Source organism: Ictidomys tridecemlineatus, chromosome 4, assembly GCF_052094955.1.
Source record: "Ictidomys tridecemlineatus isolate mIctTri1 chromosome 4, mIctTri1.hap1, whole genome shotgun sequence".
Lineage (NCBI taxonomy): Eukaryota > Metazoa > Chordata > Mammalia > Rodentia > Sciuridae > Ictidomys > Ictidomys tridecemlineatus.
In genome coordinates, this window is record NC_135480.1 from 56084226 (window position 1) to 56106903 (window position 22678).

At 37.3% G+C, this 22678-nt stretch overlaps 1 protein-coding gene and 1 pseudogene across 1 annotated transcript; one reads left to right on the forward strand and one right to left on the reverse strand.

Moving 5' to 3' along the window:
• Positions 1–509: 509 nt before the first annotated feature.
• Positions 510–3024, reverse strand: LOC101976990 (nuclear receptor-binding factor 2 pseudogene; annotated as a pseudogene).
• Positions 3025–9918: 6894 nt separating this feature from the next.
• On the forward strand, positions 9919–17241 carry LOC101976151 (interferon-induced very large GTPase 1-like). Its single transcript, XM_013366308.3, is given in 1 exon segment — positions 9919–17241. A coding segment is annotated over 1 exon segment (7323 nt).
• The last annotated feature ends 5437 nt before the right edge of the window (positions 17242–22678 follow it).

The following is a 22678-nucleotide window of genomic DNA, read 5'->3' on the forward strand; positions in this document are numbered from 1 at the left end:
CACTGTTGTTATTAAGCCTAGTCACCATTCTGTCAGAAGATCTGGATAAATTATACATTAAGTATGATTAAATCATTTTTCCCTTTGACAAATATATCTGCATTTTTTCACACCCCAACAAAGCCCCTGATGACCACAATTCTGTGCTAAACTTGACTTTTTCAGACTTTCCTTAAAGTAAGGTCACACAGTATTTTTTCTTTTAATAATGGTCTTATTTCATTCAGCATAATATCCTCCAGTTTCACCCATGTTGCAAATGGCAGGATAACCTTTTTTTGTTGTTGTTATTGTTGACTGGTGTGAGTTGTAATTGTTTAAGTAACTATTTGAATTTTTTTTGTAAAGGGCGTGGCTAGGCATTGAGGAAAAATCCCAACACTGAACCACTGTGGATTGGATGAGGCTTTTTATTTTCTCCAAGAATTAAAATATATCTCTATCATTAATAATAATCTCTATAATGAAGTTCTAAACTCAGCTGAACATAGGCTAGAGGAACTGAGACTTCAGAGACCACACATGACAAATTTCTGCCAAGTTAAAGAAGCTGTAGTAGTGTCTGAATGTGATGGCAAGTTCCATAACTCTGACTTTTCTACAAAATCAGCATCTACATCCAGCTCCCTATCTAATGGACCTTTTAGAAGTCTGGATTTTTCAGGCTTTAATTGTTTATTTTCTTTCCTTAATCTTTCACTCTGAGCCACAAGGAACTACACATGCCTTTTCAGATCTGCAATTTTGGTTGCCTGCTTCTCGATAATTGTTTTATCATCCTTTGAGGCTCTGCTTCGATCCATGGATGTGTTGCCTCACTCTTTTGTTGAAGTAAAACTCATAGTATGCTGGATCCTTGTCAAAGACTTCCTGAATTTCAGGAAAGTGCTTCTCTGTGGAATATCTGTATTTCGGATGAAGAAAAGAACTCTGTCTCTCTGCATCCTCAGCAGAGGTTTTGTGAGATTCTTAAAGAAAGATAGGTAGTTGTGTCCTGGTCTGTGTTCTGAGCTTTTGATCTTTCTTCATGCTTTGCCCTTTTCCTCCTCTCCTGGATGAGAAAGAGCTCTTTCATGTGGCTATCCCTTTGCAATTCTAGTGATAAATACGTCTTCTTAGACAGGGTCAACTTCTTAGCATCAGAAAGATGTGTCACAGCCTTTTTTGACCAGAAATAGAAGCCTATGAGATATTTAAAGCTTTTGAGTGTTTGTATTAATGAGACATATCACCTCATTATAAAATAGTGGCTCTTTTACCAGAGTTATGATCCAAAAAGACTAGAAAAAATAAATATTTTAATAAATCCTAACTCGTATAACACTTCATTTTTTTAAGCAATCAAAAGCTAACAAATTTACCAGGAAACATAGGAAATAATCTTCATAAAAAATAAAATTTTATCCTTTATGTCATCTTCTTTGTAAACTTTTCTAAAAGCAAATAAGTCATTGCTTAACTTTTGGAGCCAACCTATAAAAACATTCAAAAAATATAAGTTACCTTTAGAATTTATGCATTAATCAAACATCAAAGCAATATCCTAGGCCTCTAGGTAATTAAACACAAAGAAAAAATTACATTTAAAATATTATAAATCCTGTATCCAACCTTTGGCTTTTTGGTATTGGCTTATTTCACTTAGTAGGATAGTCTCCAGATTCATCCACTTACTGGCAAATGTCATAAAGTGATTCTTAATAGAAATTCAGTAGGTTAGACAATGAGAAATGAAGGGAAGAAGGGGGATAGGACAAGAAAAGACAGCAGAATGAATCTGACATTATTTTGTGAGGTACCTATAAGAAAACATCACAGTTAAATTTGCCAATACATACTGCTATAAGAATGGGTTCCTAACTAGAATGAGATATATTCCATGCTTGTATAATCATATCAAACTGGATTCTACTATCATGGATAAGTAGAAAGAACCAATAATAAAATTAATATTGTAAACCTTGAAACAAAAACAAACAAAAAAGGTACAATAAAATATTAGAAAGAGAGGTCTATACTTATTTTTGAAAGATATAATCAATATTTTTTTACTGAAAAGATTCTACATTTCATTGAAGAAAACTAGTCTAAGAATATCAAACATAGCACAAAATTTATTTAATAGTTTTGAGAGATATTTTAAGATGGAAGTGAAATACCTTGCCTATGAGAACACCATATAAACTCATTTTGAATGTAATCTTTAGACTACCCATGGATATAGAAAGCATTAAACTTTATATCTTAAATATGTAGAGACAAATTCTATCCCAGTGGATTAAGAGGCCACAAAAATGTGTTCAAATTAATTTATTTGTCATAGATTTACGGTCAAGTTCAGAAGTTCATTTGGGCTAACTTACAGTTTTAAGTTATGTGCCTACTTATCTATAAGCTAGTTTGATACCATGTAAATAAACAATATGTAAACATATAAACATAAAGAAACTAAAAAAAAATAGCTTAGAGTGATTATTCCCTAGTTTTAAATACAAAAATAATATAAGATACAGCTTTAAGCAGTCTGTAAATTCTCAGTTGAGGCCAGATAGAATATTTCTCTCTCAAGGACTTGGGACAGCAAATCTTGAATTACAAGTTTGATTATTTTAGAGAGAAAGAAAGAGAGAATCTTAGAGAAAATCAAAAGCTTTTAGTGAGACAAAGCAAAAATATATTATTTAAGCATGCAGAATCAAAAAGTGAGTTCACAAGAGAATACGAATTATATGTTCAAAATAAAGTGATCATGGGTGAGGTTTTTTTTCCATTTAAAAAAAATGCTATTGTTTAAAGCAAAAATCATACTTGAGAAATATTTGGGATTAATAAAATGTGTTATATAGAGAGATTCCTTCTCACCATTTCACCAATGGTGTAGACATTCCTTCTTAGGTGGCTCAGAAGGCCTCAAACACCAAGGGGTGGAGGCTGTAGTTCAAGGTGTGAGTGTGACCAGACCCTTACGTACACTTGCCAGGCAAGCTGCCCAGATGTTTCTTGCAATCCATGAATGAGGTACATGCTTCTAAAATGGAATTCCCTGTCTTAGTAGGTAAATTTGCTGAAGACATTGGAGTTTAACCTATTAAGTCAATTGTCAATTTAACAAATATAAAAAGCAGTTTATTAAACTGGAGTGCATTTTCAGTATTCAACCCTAAGACTACCAGTGCCCTAGGATCTGTTTAGTGATCCAAAAGAAAGAACTTGGAGGACTTAATGGAGAGGATTTGGGCATTTTTGTTACTCATCTGCTCCTTGGCAGTGGCAGATTAGGACAAAATGGGAGGCCAAACCATGCCTACAAGCAGGAGGAATATATAGGTCAGGTTGTGTCCCCACTGTAGAGATGGATTTCCTCACATGTTTTGTGAATACATTCTTTTACTCTGCAATCAAAGTCATTCTGTTTTGATCCCTACCTAAAGATAAGAGACAGGGGAAGTAGCCAGCTCCCCTCTCCTGGCCCTTTGTTATCATATTCTCTGGAATCCATCTTATCTCACTCCCTGGAATAAAAAGCTTTTCTAGGAACTACCTGGTGTTTGCCCCAACCCATCACCCCTTCAGTGCCTGACAAGCTCCTTTTAGTGTCCCTCACAATTTTATACCACCCCATGTCTTCTGTGAGGTCCTTGGGACCGAGCTCTGGAGACACATTTCATTCATTTTTTATAATAGTACAAAGTGGAAGAATCTGTCAGCAAGCATGTTAAAGTAATTAAGATAGCAAGTCCATCTCACCTCATTTGTAGGTTAGGCTACCCAAGGAAGCCTTTTTGCCATATTCACAGGGAACTCTAAGCAGATCCAATAGTCAATTTGGAGGCACAATATGGAGCTTCTGTTGCCCAGTCCAGCAATAGAATATTTGTTACTAACTTATTAAGATATTTGTTGCTAACTTGTTTGCTAACAAGTTTGAAAAATGTTTACTAGGCACCAATAATGGAAAATTAGCTCTATGATAGAGTGTACAGACCACTGTATGATCTGTTGGTAATGTAGCCTGCATGATTGCCTTGCCTAGGCAATGTACAAGGCCAATCTACATGCTTTTACTTCAAAAGTATAGAAAGAATAAGACACCTCTGGACTATATAAATGCATAAACTGATATAAAGTGTTCCTCATGTGATGACTCCTCAAAGTAATACCATCGGTAATTGTGAAGGCCAGTTTCCCCAAATAGTAAATATTATTTGTAAATTGTTGTCCCTCCCCTTATGGGGTCAGTAAGGAAAACAACCAGACCAAGACTTACTTGTATGTTTCATGGCCAACTCATTCTCTTTGTATTTGTTGTAATATCTTGAGGAGCTGAAAAAAGTAAGTTGTTACTTGTGCCTGATGCCAGCTAAGAAAATGTTCAATGGACATGTCCTTTATCTGTCATGGCAGCTTAACAGGGGTTCACTTGATGCTTTGACTATATCCCTCATTTTATTTTCTTTTTCCCAAACTTCTTTCCCCTAACCTGATCTTCTCCTCTCTGATCTTATTTCCCTAAAATTCTCCCTGATCTTCTCCTTTCTGATCTCTCTTTCCTGATCTTATTTTCACTGAATCACCTCTATGAAAGCCCCCTGTTCCTGCTGATGGACAGAATCACAGCCTTGGGGACTGAATTCCTCTATGTTTCTCCTTTGCTAGAAAAGCAATAAACAATTTTCCTCCTTATTGGGTTGTCATCAGGGATAAGGAGAAATATATAGGACAGGTTGTCCTCCCACTGTAGAGATGAATTTCCTCAGATGTTTTGTGAATACATTCTTTTATTCTACAAGGTAGTTTATCTGCCATTTCTGGAAAACCCTCCAATTGCCCAACAAATTCGTGAGCTTGCTTTCCTGTGTTGGGAAGTGGAAGTGCCAGAACTTCACCTATTACAGCCTCTAGTTCAATCTTTGTCTTATCTGACCAGAAAACACACAATCATTTCATCAATAAACCAGGGCCTGGTAACAAGCTTTTGGCAACAGCAATGCTGGTTGGTCATGGGCAAATTAACATAGAAGTGGCCACAGGCTGCTGATATTGGGGTTTCTTATTTAATGTGTTGAATGCCTCAGACAAACAAGCAATCCATTGTTGCATAGAGTTATTGTCAGTCTTGAAGCCTTCTTTGAGTAGGAAATTATTCCAATTAATTCAGCTCCTATTGAATTGTATGGCAGGTGGAAAAACTATAATGTGTCCTGAACTTGAGCCCACTGATATATGCCATGGTCTGTGAAATGAGTTCTTTGAACTGTTTCAGTTACCTGTGGTGTGCCATGAATGGAACTAAGGCAGATAACATTTTTAATACATGAATTTTGGTTGGCTTTATTGATGAGTAAGGCTTGCATGATGTCCATTACTGACCACACAATTTAAAGCTTGTTTTTCTCCATCTGATAATTGGAGAGGCCCAAGGTAGTTTATCTGCAATTTCTGAAAAGTGACATTAACTCTGTTGCTATGCCCCTCAGTGGAATTAAGTCATCATGGGTATTGCTGAAAGCAGGTAAGACATTTTTGACATTCAGCAATAACATCAGACATTTTTATGAACAGTCCCATGTGTGTGTCCCAGCTGCTCACATAATCTTTTGACTTTCAGGCTTTAATGTCCAATGTAGCCAATTGGTAATTTTTCTGTTCTGGCTTCCTCCAGCAGGCTTATCTTTGCCAGCAGAATGACCTTGACTGGTAGTTCTCTGGTGATAGGCTCTGTAGCAACAAGGGCAGCATAAATAGCACACTATTATGTTTCAAACGGGGTATAATGTTTCTGTGCTTCCATCTATATGTGTAGTCAGAATGCAACAGACATCTTATGTTCCTTAATTTGCCTCCATAGGCCCCATTCAAAGTCATCTGGAGACACATGGACAGAAATCTCAGCAAGCTTCCATGTGTCTATGTTTCAAGGGCTTGTTCCTATCTTCCTGTTTGCTTGGCCTGATTAAATACTTCAAGATATTGGACAGTCTATTTATATATGAAAGCCCTACTACATAAATGATATAGGGGTCACAGTTGAGCAAGGTAAATGTGGAAAGCCCTCCAGTTGCCCCACAAATTCGTGAGCTTGCTTTCCTGTGTTGGAAAGTGGAAGTGACAGAACTTCGCCTATTACAGCCTCTAGTAAATCTTTGTCTTATCTGACCAGAAAACACAATCATTTCATCAATAAACCAGGGTCCTGTATTTTATTGGTGATTATGGCCCACCCTTTCCCTTACAAAGGAGTCAAAAGCAGGGAACAGCTTCAGTGCATACTGAAAAACATTCAATCTAGCATTATGTAAACATTTTAATCAGTGAAAGTCAAAATTGGGTACATTGCCTTATCATGGCAAACAGTGGGGTTATGGAGATATTTCTGTGGTAACAGCATAAAGGTCCATTGTCAGTCTTTTCATGTAAAGAAAAATGGATGTTGACTGTCAGGAGATATATCTCAGCTATAAAAGGGGTTAAAAGTATCTAGTATATAATGGAATATTCCAAATGGAGTACCAAGCTCTTCTAGAATGGGAGCTATCTTGGGAACAGCTACATAAAGTGGAAAGATCATCTTATTGAATTCTTGTGATTTACTGTTTTGTACTAAGTTCCATCTGTATTTCTTACCAGGCACGTGGTGAAATTAAAAGGACTGTCATTTGGGTAAATTATGTTTACATTAGTCATCTCATGTGTGGTCTATGTTATCTCTCAATGGCCAATAGTTAGCCAGTATTATTTGGTGGCAGCTACACAAAGAATAGGAGGATGTGTTGCATGCCCCTTTAATAATGGCTTTCTAGCTGACACCTGCTTAATCTCCCAGAAATGCAAACAGAACTCACCTCTGGTAGTTTGTAGGTATTTATCAATACTTAAAAATGTATTCAGGAATGGGAGCTATGAACACCAGGAAGAGGGTGGGCAACAAATTTCCAGGCTACAGCATTGGTGCTATGGCTCAAAACTCCTATTTTATTTATTAATAGGAGTGAACCTACCTGATAATTTTTCAGGATTACCACATAACTAAGAATATACAGTTCCCATGTCCACAAATGATGTTACTCTCCAAATAATTTTGAAGACCAATGCATTGCCAGTTTTATATATGTACTCTAGTACAGAAACATGGCTCAGATCCCTGAATATTGACATGGTCTCCCAATTCTCTCACAAACTAGTGCTCAAAGTCTCCTTATAGGAAGTCATGAACTCTGCTTTTATTAAACCTCTTAAATTTAGCAACATATTCTGAGTGGTGAGAATATACCAAGTTACTACTGACCCCACGCTCATCAGAAGCTCTGCAGTAAAGGTGCCAATGTAAGCAGGGTGGCAGGTTAATCAAGCCATTTTATATACTTCTAAACCATCCTTGTCTTGTCCATGGTGCTGATCCAATAACAAAGACTAAGTTTTGAGAAAAAAGAAAGGTTTTATTGCTTTGTTAGTAAAGGATAAATGCAAGAGACTCACATCACATAGGCAACCATTCTAACTGTCAGGGGGAATAGAGGATTTTTTAAATAAAGATACATGAGGGATGTTTCCCAAGTATTGCTATCAGTAGATCTAATAAGTTATATCCTTAAACAATCTGTTGTTCCAGTTTTGAGTCCAGAGTATCTTTGTTCTTCTGGATAATGAGGAAAAGGGAAGATATTGGGTTAGGACAGGAATACTCCTGCTTCCTATCACAGATTGGGAGGAAAAGAAAGAAAAGAGGAGAAGAAAGAAAAATGTCAGTTTTAAAATAAGCCACTGGTAGTCAGGCAACAGGTTTATATTTGAAGCATAAATTTGACCCCAGTGACTTGAAAGTAACCCTATTACACATTGACTCACAGTTCTGGAGGCTGGAATGTTCAAGATCAGGGCACAGACATCTGAACAGAACCTTCTTATTGTGTTAACACAAATGGAAAGAAGAAGGACAAAAAAGGCCAAAGGGGGATGAAATTATCCTTTAAAATGGAGTTTTCCCATCCACAAGGGAATAGTCTTCATGCTGTAATCACCTCTTAAGGATACCACCTCTTAATACTGCTAATTGGCAAATTTCAAAGAATTGTGTAGGGTACAAACATTCAAACCACAGCAGATGAGAAGATTATTAATCCAAGACAAGTGAAAGAAAAATCTAAAACACAGAGTGTAGGGAGTAAAAAGAAAGAAGAATAAAGGGAGTTTTAACATCAAGCATGGAAATAAGAATAAATGCTTGTAAGAATGTGATATAAAATAAGGTACATTCATACATTATTCTTTAAACTGCATATTGGCACATCACCTGTAGAAAGCAGTATGGAGATTCTTCCAAAGTGTAGGAATGAAACAACTATATGACCTCACTATACAACACCTTTCACATTATCCAAAATAACTAAAATCATCATACTAGAATGATACATGCATGTCAATACTTATCTCCATGAAATTCATAATAACCAAGTTATTAAATCAGCCAAGGCATATGTCAACAGAAAAAAAGATAAAGAAAATGTGGTATATACACAATGGATTTTTATTCAGCCATAAATAACAATGAAGTTATGTCATTTCCTAGTAAAAGGATGAAACGAGAACATCATACTAGAGGTATTAAGCCAGTCCTAGAAAGAAAAAAAAATTGAATGTTTTCTTTCATTGGAGAAGCTAGAGAGAAATAAAGGAAATTAATAAAAATAGGGATCTCATGAAAATAGAAGGAAGAGAAACAGAAAAGATGATAGGGATTAAAGGATTGGAAGATGAAATGACATGCAGAAGTACTGAAGAACAAAACCTATCAAAATATACTATACTGTGTATGGTTACACGATGAAAAAACCCAACTTTACATATTATACTAATTGAACTAATAAGCATAACAATAATAGAAGGGAGATCAGTCATGTAGATCAAGTGGATCAGAGGATGTAAGGGTGGGAAAGGAAAGGAAGGCACTGCAGAATGAGATTGATCAAATTCTCTTATGTGCATGTTTGAATATGGCATAATGACTCCCACTATTATGTATAATTATAATATCCAATAAAAATTTTAAAAATTAAAAAATTTAACTAAAAAAGAGATTTAAGAAGATAAATTGAAAAGACATGGTGTAATAAATTCATATTCATAGGAATATAAAAATATGGGATATCCATTGAGCAAGTATCTAGTGCCACTTATTGGTAAAGGAATTATAGGAGGAATAAAAACCTGAATAATGTATAAAATCAGAAGAAAGGAAACTATATCTCATCTGACATCCAAGAATATGCACTGAAGGTGGAGTGGATGCAAGACACTAATTCAACCCTGGATTGAGGAAAAGACAGAAAACTCTGTACATAGATTAGAATGACATCTATATATAAATAACTCTTCATGCAGATAATATTAATTCAGTGAAGATGAAACATAAGTAGTGATTTAGAAGTATAAATCATGTTAGAAGCTCATTTTAAAGAACAAGAGAACAAACAAGCATTAAATAACCTAAGAAGAATTGACAGAGTGGTAGGAATTAAGTGATTCAAAGAAAAATAATAGAAGAAACATAATGGTGATACTGCTTTAGTTTAAAAAAATAAGCATCAACATTAGAAACTCATGGATATTCCAAACTCTATGCCTCTGTCTCATAATTTTCATGCAATTCAGTTTGTGTAGTAAGTGCCCAAATCAGGCTATTAAGTTGCAATTCACCATGGCAATTTTAAAAAGAGTCTATATTGACAAAATCCTCAGTGATGTCTAGAACATACACATAAAGATCATGATAAAAAAATGTGTTTTAGAGCAGGTAAAACAGGGGATGAGAAAGCCTTGGAGACTAGCTTTACTAATATATTCATGCTTTTCATCATGTGGCTGACACTTTTGAAGCTCAGGACACAGTTAAGACTAACTGAGTCTATTTTTCATACAGTCATGGACACAACAGAGAAGAACCCTGATGAGCCTTTGCTCAGAGGCAAAAGGAGGCAAGATCTCCAAGAGATGCTGAAAGAAGTGGGACTGGATGTTGAGTACTGGTTGCCCAAGCTGCAGCAGGATCTGGGTGTGACTTGTGCCCAGGCATTACAATCATTAAAAAAAGAAGACCTCCAGAAGCTGAAATTCCATGAACGATATTCATGGGAGAAAAGGGCCCTGGAGAAGCTGCTTGACCTGTCCTACTCACATAGTCTTCTAGAGTTACAGGAGTCACAAGTGGAGAGGATGAACCGAAAGCAGAAGCAGGCTGAACAATTGCTGCAGGATCTGGGAAACTTCCTAGTAGAAGGGAAACAGAGACAGGAAGAGGAAGTGAGGAAAAAAGAAGCAGAGCTGAGGCAAGCCATGGAGATCCCTGAAGAGTACTGGCCAGTGCCTGAAAAGCCCCTCAAGGAAGTCATAGAAATCATGCAGAGACAACTCAATGCCAAGGAGCAGATACTGGCCCACAGGCAAAATCTATCAGATAGAGATCTGGTAAGATGGGTGTCTGGAGGGCTGGCCCTGCAGGGAATATACAAAACCTGCCACCACAAGGATCTGATGCAGAGAAGAGAGGAGCTACTCAGTGTCCCCAAGGAGTTCTCACTCCTTGGACCTCAGCAGGGCACACGGATGGAAACTGAAGAATTTACATCTTCTCAAGCAGAAGTCATGTTCACCCAGTCTATGGAGAAATTAGGCTTCAATTTAACTACTTCAGCCAAGGGTAAAAGTTGGGGATTTAGTTTAGAAACTGATCTAAACAAAAGCAAATATTCAGAATCCAAGGAAACTCAACAAGCAAATTCTGAGTGCTCTTATTTCTGCTCAACAAAGTTCATTTATGTTCCCATGGCATCCTGCCACTTCCCCGTTGATCAACTCCAGTTGTCCAATGCTGCTTTTCAGGAATTGAAATGTCTTGAAGACCTCCTGGATCAGATTACAGACCCAGAGGAATCCCAGTTGCTGAGACACTGGACTGAAAAATTCTTCCACAGGTTTGGCTCTCATGCTAACCAAGGCCCTCTGCACCTGGGAGGAATCTACTGGTGGAAGGTTGTCTCAAAGGGGTTCCAAAGTGATCAGCTGGTTGATATAAAGCAACAGGCAATAGAGACCCTGGATATTTACATAAAAGGCAGCTACAGTGGCTTTGGAGTGAATGTTGCTTCAGGCGTGAATGAGTCAGACTCACATTTAAAAGCAGATACTGAGAACAAAACTTTCCAAAATCCCCAAACCAAATTCCAATTATCTGTGTCCAAGACAGGTGGACCACCAGAAGCAGACGACCTTGATCAATGGAAAGCTGGCCTTGTTGCCAGCAATCAAACCTGGTGTGTCATTGATCGGGGATTCCAGCTGGTGCCCATTTGGGACATCATCCTCTCCAGCCACAGAAGTGATTTTAAGGATCCCTTTAAGGTGGCTAATTGCCTGAAAGACAATTACATTGCTCTGACTGGCCTCACTGCCGAGATCCAGGAAGGAGAGGAATTACTGTGTGTTAGGCAAGAAATTAGAGTTTTCCTAGATGCAGTGAAGTCCTGGGAGGTGTCTGATCCTGAAGAAAAGCTTCAAAAACTGATAAATTTCATGCAAACACTGAGACAAAAAACAAAAGATGATGACCTGTGGATTAACCTCTGCCTCACAGATAGGGTTCTGCAGACCTTTCTACTCAATACCATCAACTTTTTAAAAATGTATTTCACTTATAAAATCAAATTTATTAAAACTCAGTTTTGCAGCCTTCTATATCCTCACATCTATAAAGTGGAAAACTTTCCTCAGGCTCACCCCATCATGCAGTGGCTCAGCCAGTCAGAGTCAGAACAAGAGCAAATCAAAATTTCCCAGTTTTCTGAATTCATTAAAATCTTAAAGGAAACCCAGGATAAATTCTTGGAAGTGAATTTCAAATCTGAGTCACCAGAAATAGAAGAAGCTCAAATAAAGACCACATATGATGTCAGTGTGGCTCTCAGTAGCTTCTTGAATCACTTGCAAGCAACAGAGCAGCCGGACGTACAACTCTTGCTCCTTTCCATTGCAGTTGGTGCAGGATATCAGGTGGAATACAATATTTTTCAGAATCTCCTGGGACATAATGAGTTGAATTTCTTATTGGATAAAATGCAAAGTGCCTTCAAGAAATACCAGCACCTCAAACATATTTCTAGCTACAGGGCACATGCATTCCTGGTGCTCACAGGTCTGAGAGCCACAGCTGGGCTCACAGTTATTTCTTCAGAAGTGAAGACACAACGCATGAAGTTTATGAGAAAAAAAATGGGACAATTATTTTCTAAAGAAGTTGTGCATGTCCTCACTAAATTTGGGGCAGATCATGATTGGGAAAACTTAGAAAGAGACTTAAGTCTACTCATTGATGGAGATTATCAAGCTACTATTTCTTCTGTGAAAATGGATGAGGTCAAAAGAGAGCTGCAAAGTCTTCTCGATGAAAAGAAACAGCCTTGTGAACCAGAAACTAATATAAATAATACACGTGAAGTAATAAAAAATGGAGCTTTCCTGGACTTACTCCAGCGTCTTGGCCTAGAATATTACTACCCAAAAAGGATGGGTAGACCTGACTTCCATCTGATCTACAATTCTTCTGTGTGCAACACCCAGCCCAAATCTGAACAGGAACTTCCCTTTTATTTCCTTCAGAAGCTACTGATGCTGGATTATGGACTGAGATACCAGGTCTTCAAAGGTGATGGAAACATAGAACATCAGGTCTCTCCAAGTGCCTCTAATCAGGAAAAGGAAGCTATTAATCCATATGAAGACTTTTTTGAAGATGATGATAATCTCACTAATACTTTGACCACTGAGTCCAAGCCCCACATTCACCCCATGGATATTCAGATGGCCATCTTTCACTGTGCAGATGATTTTGCCAGACAATATATTTTGACCAAACTTTCCATTTGTCAATTTGCCCTGCCCCTCCTGGTGCCAAATCCCTGCACTTCTCAAATTGAATTCTCTCTCTGGTCTCTCAGACAAATTAGGAGAAGTTGGCAGCAAGCAAAGAAATTACCACAAGGAAAGAAGAGTTTCAAGAATCAGCAGATGTGTCACATCTCCACCCCAATTGTGTCCTTCCTTAGAGTTGGCAATGGTCTGTCTGCTTCCAAATCTCAGATCATGAACTGTCTTCTCAGTGAACATAAACATGATGTGTTTTTCCACCGACACTGCAGAGAAAGCAGCAAGAACTGCCTCTTGATGGGGGGTGTGGTGGAAATCTGCTGGTTCTGCCCTGGTGGGGAAGAGGAGGACAGGTTTGACAACTGTGTGACCTTCATGAATCTTCATGGAGATGCAAAGGAACATAAAAGGCAGCTCACCTTCCTGTAGGAGGTCTCTTCTCTCATTGTGGTTCTCATGTCTGCTTCTGATGAAAATGAAGAAAACAAAAAAATAGTCTGTGACCTGTGGCAATCATCAAGACCTCTGATCTGCTTACTTGATGACAAAGAAAAATCCAAACCCAGTAGTTCTGGTAGAAGAGTGAAAATTGGCCTGAGGTATAGAAATGAGGCAGAATTGACAGAGGAGCTCACAACTACCATCAGACGTTTGCTAGAGCTCTCTGACACAGCTCTCAGCCTAGATGACTGTTCTCAAATTGCTCGCCAGCAAGGATTTCTTATTGATGAAGACCAGAAAGATTGTAAGGAGGGCAAAGAAATGGCACAGATTATAATGGCTCTTTTAAGAGAAACAGAGTTGTCTGAGGTGAAGGAAACCTTCCTACCGCTTCAAGGACAACTGTGGCACCAGTGGTGTAGGAAGGACAAAGAACTTTATCATCTGAGAGAGAAGGGGAATCGAAGCATTGAACAACACAAGAGTGAGATTAAGACAGAAAAACAAAGAATACGGCGACAACAGTTGGAAACAGTTTTTCCTCTCAAATATGTAATGCGATCTGTTCTGCAAATTCTCTACATATATTCAGAAACTCACACTTCACTCTACTTCTTGCAATGGCTGAGTGTGTTTTTAGATAGCCTGACTAGAGAGCATTTGCAAAACCTGCATGAAAAACTAACACACATGTGGTCAAATGTACAAACAGAAAAGCAAAAATCTCAAAATACCAACTCCTTGAAACTCTGCACAAATCAAATGGAATGCATCTCTACTGAGATCAATAACTGTACCTTGGGAATTGAGCAATTTCTTAGAGAGGTTGGCCAGATCTATGAAGCTCTGGAAGAAACTTTCTCCAAGAAAGACACACTTTTTCTCTCCCTTCCCCAAATTGCTGCAGACCTGATGATAGCTGGTGTCCCCATAGAGCTGATGGATGGAGATGCTTCCTATGTGCCCCTAAAATGGGTGGCAGCGGTTTTTGACAAGCTCTCTGAGAAACTTGGAGACAAACGGCTCTTTGTTCTCTCTGTCCTTGGCCTGCAGAGCTCTGGGAAGTCCACCCTTCTGAATGCTCTTTTTGGGCTGCAGTTCACTGTAAGTGCAGGCAGGTGTACCAAGGGGGCCTACATGCAGCTCCTGAAGGTAGACGAGACATCCATTGAGAAACTTGGCTTTCATTTTGTGCTGGTTGTAGACACAGAAGGACTTCGGGCCCCAGAACTCAGCAAGAAGTCCCAGAATTGGGACAATGAGTTAGCCACCTTTGTCATTGGTCTTGCAAACTTGACTCTGATCAATATATTTGGGGAGAATCCATCAGAAATACAAGATATCCTACAGATAGCTGTCCAAGCCTTTCTGAGGATGAAGAAAGTGAAAATTTCTCCAACTTGCATATTCATCCATCAGAATGTTGGAGAAGTTACTGCTAACGACCAAACCATGGAAGGACGAAGGCAGTTAGAGCAGAGACTAGATGAAATGTCAGCAATTGCTGCTGAACAAGAAGAGTGCTCAGATGTAACTTGCTTCAGTGATGTCATCAAGTTTGATGTCAATACTCACGTGTACTACTTTGCTCACCTCTGGGAGGGCAATCCCCCTATGGCCCCTCCCAATCCTCGCTATAGCCACAATGTCCAGGAACTGAAAAGTAGAATTCTTTTGATGGCCAAGCAGGAATCCAGGGGAAGCCTCATGAATATATCAGATGTAAAATTCAGAGTTCACGATTTGTGGAAAGCCCTGGTAAGTGAGAACTTCATTTTCAGTTTCAGGAACACCCGAGAGGTCATGGCCATGAGCAAACTGGAAACCATGTATAACTGCTGGACCTGGGAACTCAGGAGTTATATTCTAGAATTGCAGAACAAGCTGAAGAATCAGATTCAGAATGGAACAATTCTGACACTTACGGCAAACATAGTTGAGTATCCAGTTGCAGAGAAATATGAAACCATCAAGCAAGAACTTGACAAGTATTTTACTGAAGACCCAGAGGGTGATACACTTGTCCAATGGAAAGCCAATTTTGAAAATAAGCTTCTAATTCTTAAAGAGTCACTTACTTCAGACACCAAAAGTAAAGCCCATGAGCTTATTAGTCTCAAAAAACATCAAGAAAAACTAGAACAGAAAAAGAGTGAGTATGAAAATGAATTATTGGAGAGGAGCCGAAACTTGGCTTTACATGTAAAAGATAAAGAATTGAGTGATAAAGATTTACGTGATAAATTCAATCAACTTTGGGTAAAATGGGTCTATGAAGTGTCCTCAAATCTCCCTCCAGCTACAGAGCCTAACATTGATGTAGATGCTGAAAACATCCTTTTGGATTATTTCAAAAAAGAGAAAAACATAGTGGAAAATCTAAAGAAAAATACTGAAGAGGAGTTTGAAATAAATTTTGAAGTACATGTCAAGAGATATAGGGTGACAAGTCTTTTGGGCAAGGTCTCTGAGCAAATTGGAAATTGGATTTCAAAAAAAGATTTAGACATGCGTGATAAAATATCCATTAATACGGTGACTGAAAACATTTTTTCAAAATTTAATAAATGTATTAACAGCATTTTAAGTCAAAAACGTGATTATAATCCAAATGACTTTCACAAAATCTTGAGAATAATAGAAGATGAAGTGAAATCTGCACCCACTAACAAAAGCTATGTATTTACCAGCATATACAACATTGAATTATCTTCATGTTTATTTAAAAAAGCATCAAAGCATTTTAAGGAAATGCACAGGGCATTCAGGAGAGCAAATGACCCTGTAAACTATCTAGAAGGCAAGAAAGATGATTTTTTCATGAGTTTCAAGATCTCCTGCCAAGGTGCAACCTCCATCACATCTTTTGTTGACTTTCTGTGGAACAAGCTTACTCCTGCTATTTCCAAAACCATCTTGGAGATAATGGTCCCTAAGATAGCTGGGGAGATAAGAACTACCATCCCTGCATTTAATGGAAACAGGGCTAACCTTGAGAAACACATTCTCATCTCTCTAGCAGAAGAAGAAACATTTGACAATTATTTGAATTACATTCACAATCCAGAATCATTTTTTAAGACTTACATTGGAAACCATACCAAAAGGTACTGTTTAGACAACAGAGATAATAAAATAAAGACTCTTTTCAAAATAAGTTTAGAGAGCATCAAGAGCGTCATCCTCTTTGCCATTCATGAATCCATACCAGTAGGGAAAGATACAAGTAGCACTGCATCTGGGTGGCTGGATTTGTTCTGTGATCACCTGGGAAACAATTTGAAATTTTCACGAAAAGACTTGATAAGCATTGAGCACCAGGAGATAAAAGATATGGAGTTTCTCAGAGAAGCCATGAGTGCAGCTTTGGATCCCCAAATGAAGAAAGTGGAACAGAATTTTTTCAGTATGCCTATAGATGAGTTGGTTCCTGAAATTGAGAAAATCCTTTCTGAACATCTCTGTGGCTGCTGGAAACAGTGTCCCTTCTGTAAAGCAATATGTACAAACACAATTCCTAAACATGATGGAGACCACAGTGTTCCATTTCATCGTCCTCAGGCTGTCAGTGGAGGCAAGTGGTATAGAACAGACCACTTTGTCATTGATTGTTGTACTAGTTTAGTAGCAAGTGATTGTTTGCTTGTTTTGAGAGATGATTGGAAAATCCCATATAAGAACTATCGGCAGGCAGGAGGGGATTATGCCACATGGAGCATCACCCCAGACACATCCACCCAGCCATACTGGAAATGGTTTATCTCTCACTTCAGAACAAAGCTGGAAGAAAAATATCAGCTACAATTTATAAATAGAGGTCAAATTCCTGATGAATGGGCACAAATCACAAAGCAGGATGTGCTTGATTACTTGAACAAGCAATAATCTTCAATGACCCCATAAGAACCTTTTCATCTGAACAAAGTCATAGTTCATACCAATCTCAAAACACATCCTCCTTACAACTAGACCTTTAAATATTCCACTTTTTGAATGAAATGTGGAAAAAGAGATCAATTATTACTTCAAGAGTTTAAGAGTTCTTGTAAAAGTACTTGATGTCTTTCTGCCTCAAATCTCTCTGGATTATAAAGAAATTACTAAAATAAGACCAATGACAAAATCAAATAAAATCCATTTAAGATACCTAATTCTTAATTTGAAGTACTTTCCACAGTATTTTTTAAAATAAATATAAAACCTCAGAGAAACTCATCTTCACACAGGGAATTTAAAGTCATTTTATGATGTAGAGTAAATGCATCTGCATGGCATTTGAATCAATATACAGGTCTTGGCTGAAAATACAGATGGACTTACTGTTCTTCAATAAAATTTTCAGTCAATTCAAGGGAGAAAATTTACTCACCCTTAAATACAAAATCCAAAAACATTCATGGAAATTTCAAGATTCCCATGTATAATATTATATATGAGTATTTTTTTCTAGCAAAGAACACACCAGAGACTTGACAAGGATAGTCTTTCTCAAATCAGAAAACATCATCAAGCAAACATTGGAAATAGAAATCAAATACCTGTTTTCTTCATTTAATCAAAGCTCTCCTCTGATTCCGAAGAACGTCTCTACTCATGCCACAAAACATTGAGATATTCACAAAATTTACGTCTTCAAAGCCTGTTGGTTGTACCTGAAAAGGATTCATTCTGAAAAATAATTTATGATGACCATGTAAATCAAATCATATCAATCAAGTCTGTGGACAGGATCAAATTTAATCAAGTCATTAATGATTATAAACATATCACTTGAAGAAGAAAATAAAAAATATTTATACATTTAAAAAACACATAAGAATTAAACTTAATTGTATTTTCATATCCCAATGAAAAAAAAAATATATATATATATACTTATTTCCATGTCAGACACATTTGGGGCTCTTTGTACTATTAGAGTCCTAAGGAAATCATCCTTCTGAAACTTATACCTTATGCTCCTTTCTCAAAGATGATGATCTAAAGGAATTTAGTCACAAAGAAGAAAATTTCCTCATTTTAAATATAAAGGTACTCTTTGGTTTTCATTTACTGCTATAGACTCCACCTCTCCATGGGCAGTGAAAACAGACAGCCCAAGGGACAACAAGCAAACAACTTGTATCTTCAGAGATGGCAGATAGAAATGCCAACTCTGTTCCTTCTGTCAGCAATAGTGTTACAAGCATATTTTCAGTTTCAGATCAACAGACTATGATCTCTAGAAGTTATCTGTTTGTTTTCTGTAATGCTGTGGATTAAACCCTGGCATCACACATGTCATGAAACACATTATTACTCAATTACAGCTTTATTTATTTATTTATTTTTCCTGAAATGGAATTTCATTAAGATGCAACTTGTGATACTCCTGACTCAGCATCTCAAGTAGCAAAGATAAAAGGTGCTTGTTACCATTCTGGCTTTCAGAAGTCTTGAAAAAGGAAAATTATCAAAGATGTAGGTGTTCTTCAACAGTATGGTTTCTCCTTTTTCTCTGAAAAATATTCTTGGTGAGAATTGGGAGAGTCTCTTAATGAGATCAAACTGAAATAATGATGGAAACAGAAGCCCTAAACAGCATGGTATCTGTCATTCTCATCATTGCAAGCTGTATAAAGTCTCAATGTTCAATTAACATTTGATGAATATTTTATATTTAATAAATCCATAAAGCCTTTAATTAAGAAATGTCTTATAATACTTTGGGTTTTCAAGCTAAAAATATGTTGTATAAGTAAAAAAGGTCTTTAATAAACTACTTAGATATTTGAGCTTTGTGATTATTAAATGAATTCCAAAGGCCAACCTAGGAAGATAACAAAAAATTTGAGAAGAGGTTAATTGAAATATAAAGAAAAGAACTATGTAGATGTGAGGATGGCCTTAGGCCTGAGCCTGAGCAACTCCTGTTTATAAAACTTCAGTTTGAAACCTGCAGTCTCAGCAGGCACACCCACAGAGCCCTCCAGTATGGCCTCAGACAAGTCACTTGCCCTCACTCTGATAAACAGATTGAAGCCCCTGGCAGGCTGTTCTAGCCTGAGAAGAGGGAAAGGTGAGAAGATCAGGGTGGAGACTACCAGACCAGATGTTTCTGACCCCAGGGTAAATGATGTCACTGAGAAATCTGGTGGTAGCTGATAAGGATTGAAAGGGGGGTCAAAGCCCCCAAATTTAGTATAAATAATAGAGCTAATGAACAGGAATTCAGCCAGCCAATACAAGGATGCACTGAAGCGGGAGAGCCTGATGAGGACCTGAACTGACATCCCATCACTTGTCATTGTTTTCCTGATCCTCTGCGTGATCCTCACTGCTCTCAAACTCTACCACCTCATCTGGACCCTAGTAAGAGCTGCAACTTCTCCATACGACACTCTCTTCAATGAGTCGTCCACTTCACACCAGGAGAAGACTGCCTTGGATCTGGACCTGAACACCATGGTCTGAGTGAGTGTACATCTGCTGGACATAAAGCCTAAGGCTTAAGACTTTTGAACTTAGCATGCAGAGCGAATGTTTGTCATTAGCCTGTCATGATTAAGTTTGTTTGCAGTGCTTAGAATTAATCTAGAATTGTTTGCTGTGAATTGATTATGTCTATTTCAGTGCCTAGCATTAAGGATCATTGTTTTCTTGATTAAGAACCTATAGAGTGAAATTGTATTGAGTAATTTGAGTGAATAAAGCATTGAACATGGACAGAAGTGCCTGGACATTCTTTATTTCTCTCCCCTCATCACAATTTTGCCCCCTCACGATAGTAGAGATGGTATTTTGTGTGGTAGAGTAGGGAAAATAATAAAAGTAGAGTGAGAATTGGAAGAGATGACAATGTTAGTGATTTGAGTGTCACTGGGGAAGAGCCCAGAAACAGTGGCAATGAGATCATCAAAATGGAGAACATGGAAGGATGAAACAGATATCATTAACTTATGTACATATCTGACTGTATGACTGATGTGATTCTACAACATGTATGATCAGAAAAATGAGTAATTATGCCCCATTTATGTATATCACAGTGCACAAATAAATTTTACTGTCATGTATAACTAGAACAAATAATATTTAATGGAGAACATGGAGTCTGACTAAAGGTCACAGAATTAGAGCTGGCAAGACTTACAAAGTTAGTAAGGGTAGGAGTCTTAAGAGCAGTGGAATAAGCCTCAGACACTGAACTGGGGAGCAAAGAAACACGATTTTGGGATCACCACATCAGCAGATTTAGGAATGTTCTGGTCAGGTAAGGCAGAAGTGTTGAGGGCCACAGCCGAGTAGGGATGACGCATGGCATTTTTGCCAGAATTAGTGGTTGAGAGTTACGCCAGTGAGCCATTAAGATGATGACTTTTGAGTTCTCCTGGAGTTCCCATTGAGTTCCGCTTGAGCTCCCACAGGGATTCCTCTAGAGTTCACATTGGTTGGGGAAGTGCCGGAGGAGGGATTTCCAGTTGGTGGTTCCTGGAGGAGCCACGTGGCATTCGGGGAAAGTTCCACGTGGCATTCGGGGAGCGTGTGTGGAGTGTGCTGGTGGAGTTCAGAAATAAAGTTTGTTCCTGCTTGAGTGGCTCGTGATTTGTGACCAGCCAGACTGCAGCACAGAAGTGCCAAATAGTTTGGAAAAGGAGTCACAAGGCCATTAGGGATGGGTCTAGGATGGCAAGGGATCCTAGGAGAACATTGAAAGCCATGAATAAGATGGGAGTTTCTCACTTATATGTGGACTCTCAAATTTAGAACTCACAGAAGTAGAGATTAGAATGGAAGTTCCCAAAACTAAGTGGAAGGTGAAGAAAATAGGCAATGTTGGATAAAAGGTAAAGTTTTAGATAAAAAGAAAAAAAGTAATAAGTTCTGGAGATCAACTGCACAGCCAGGTGACTAGTAATTATGCTAGTTATTGATACTATTAGTATTGCTATCTTACTGAAATATGGTTGTGTCTATATTCTGTTCACTTGTAAGTAGGTGGAGAAGCAAGTACAAACTCTATCTTTAAATCCATGTAGTAGTTACATAAGTGTTTGCATTGTTATTTTCACTATCTGCATTTCATTTTCTATAAATATAATTTGAAAATAAAATAGAATTAAAACAATAATACACAATTATTACATGATTCAAAATTGCAAAGAGTAAATTTTAAGTGTTACCACTTCCCCAAATAGATAAGTATGTAAAGTTATGAATATGTTAACTTGCTTAATTTGCTCATTATACATTGTATATGTGTAACAAAATAATATGTTTTGCCCCATAATTATGTACTTTTACTGTACAAAATAAAATAAAAACCTGAGTTACTTAAAAAAGTTGGAAAATCTCTCTGAGATGTTTTGAAGTAGATATCTTTTTCTTATAGACAGAAAATATGAACCCAATAATATCTAGAGAATGGGGGATATCTGAATATTGACTCCATTATGTTTTGGGTGCTTTTCTTTTGAACACTGGAAGAAGGCATATGGAATATACTATTGTCATTTTCTTCTTCCCTCAGAAATGTCATTCTCTCCATTCTAGATTTTTAGTAAATTCTGAACAACTTGTCAACCTTTTATTTTAGTGTTGTAGTAGATGAGTGTGAAATTCAATAAATTAAGAGTACTATATTATACTGTCATATTTTTGTGATAACTACCAATAGTGCTATCATTATAGTAGTGATTTGATGCCTGTGAGAATTTGGACTTGTAATTTAGCCACTGTGTGCTCAGGTATTCTAACACTGCAATGATAGGATTCTCATTTATAAATGAATGGCTATATACAAGTCATAGAGGACAAAGACACACATGAATTAAGTCCACTGTAAATATCAGTTATGCTGCTTCTCCCAAGTTTCTTGAATAAAATTTTACTAGAAACATAGTAATAAGTGAAGTAGTCTCATCACAGGGTCATTGAAAATCATACTCAACATGGACTCCTTGGGAAATCACATTTGAAAATATAGTTTTCAAGATGTGTAAGAAAAATATTTTAGTAATTTGATTATCAGTTGTTAAAAATTTTTGAAAAAAATTAGCATGTGAACCAACTTATTCCCTTACCAGTCATGTATGAGTATTCTAGTTTGTCCTTATATCACAAGCACTTGGTTTTATTCTTTTTAATATTTACCATTTTGGTGTATGAAGCATCATTTTAATATAGTTTTGATATGCATTTCTCTTCATCATAATGAAGTCATGTATTTTTAAAACTCTTAGCTATTTGGAATTTCACTTTTGTAAAATGCCTGCTTGTCTTTCATCCATTTTTATTTTGTGTTGATTTTATAGGATTCTTTTAGATATTATATTTGCAAGAC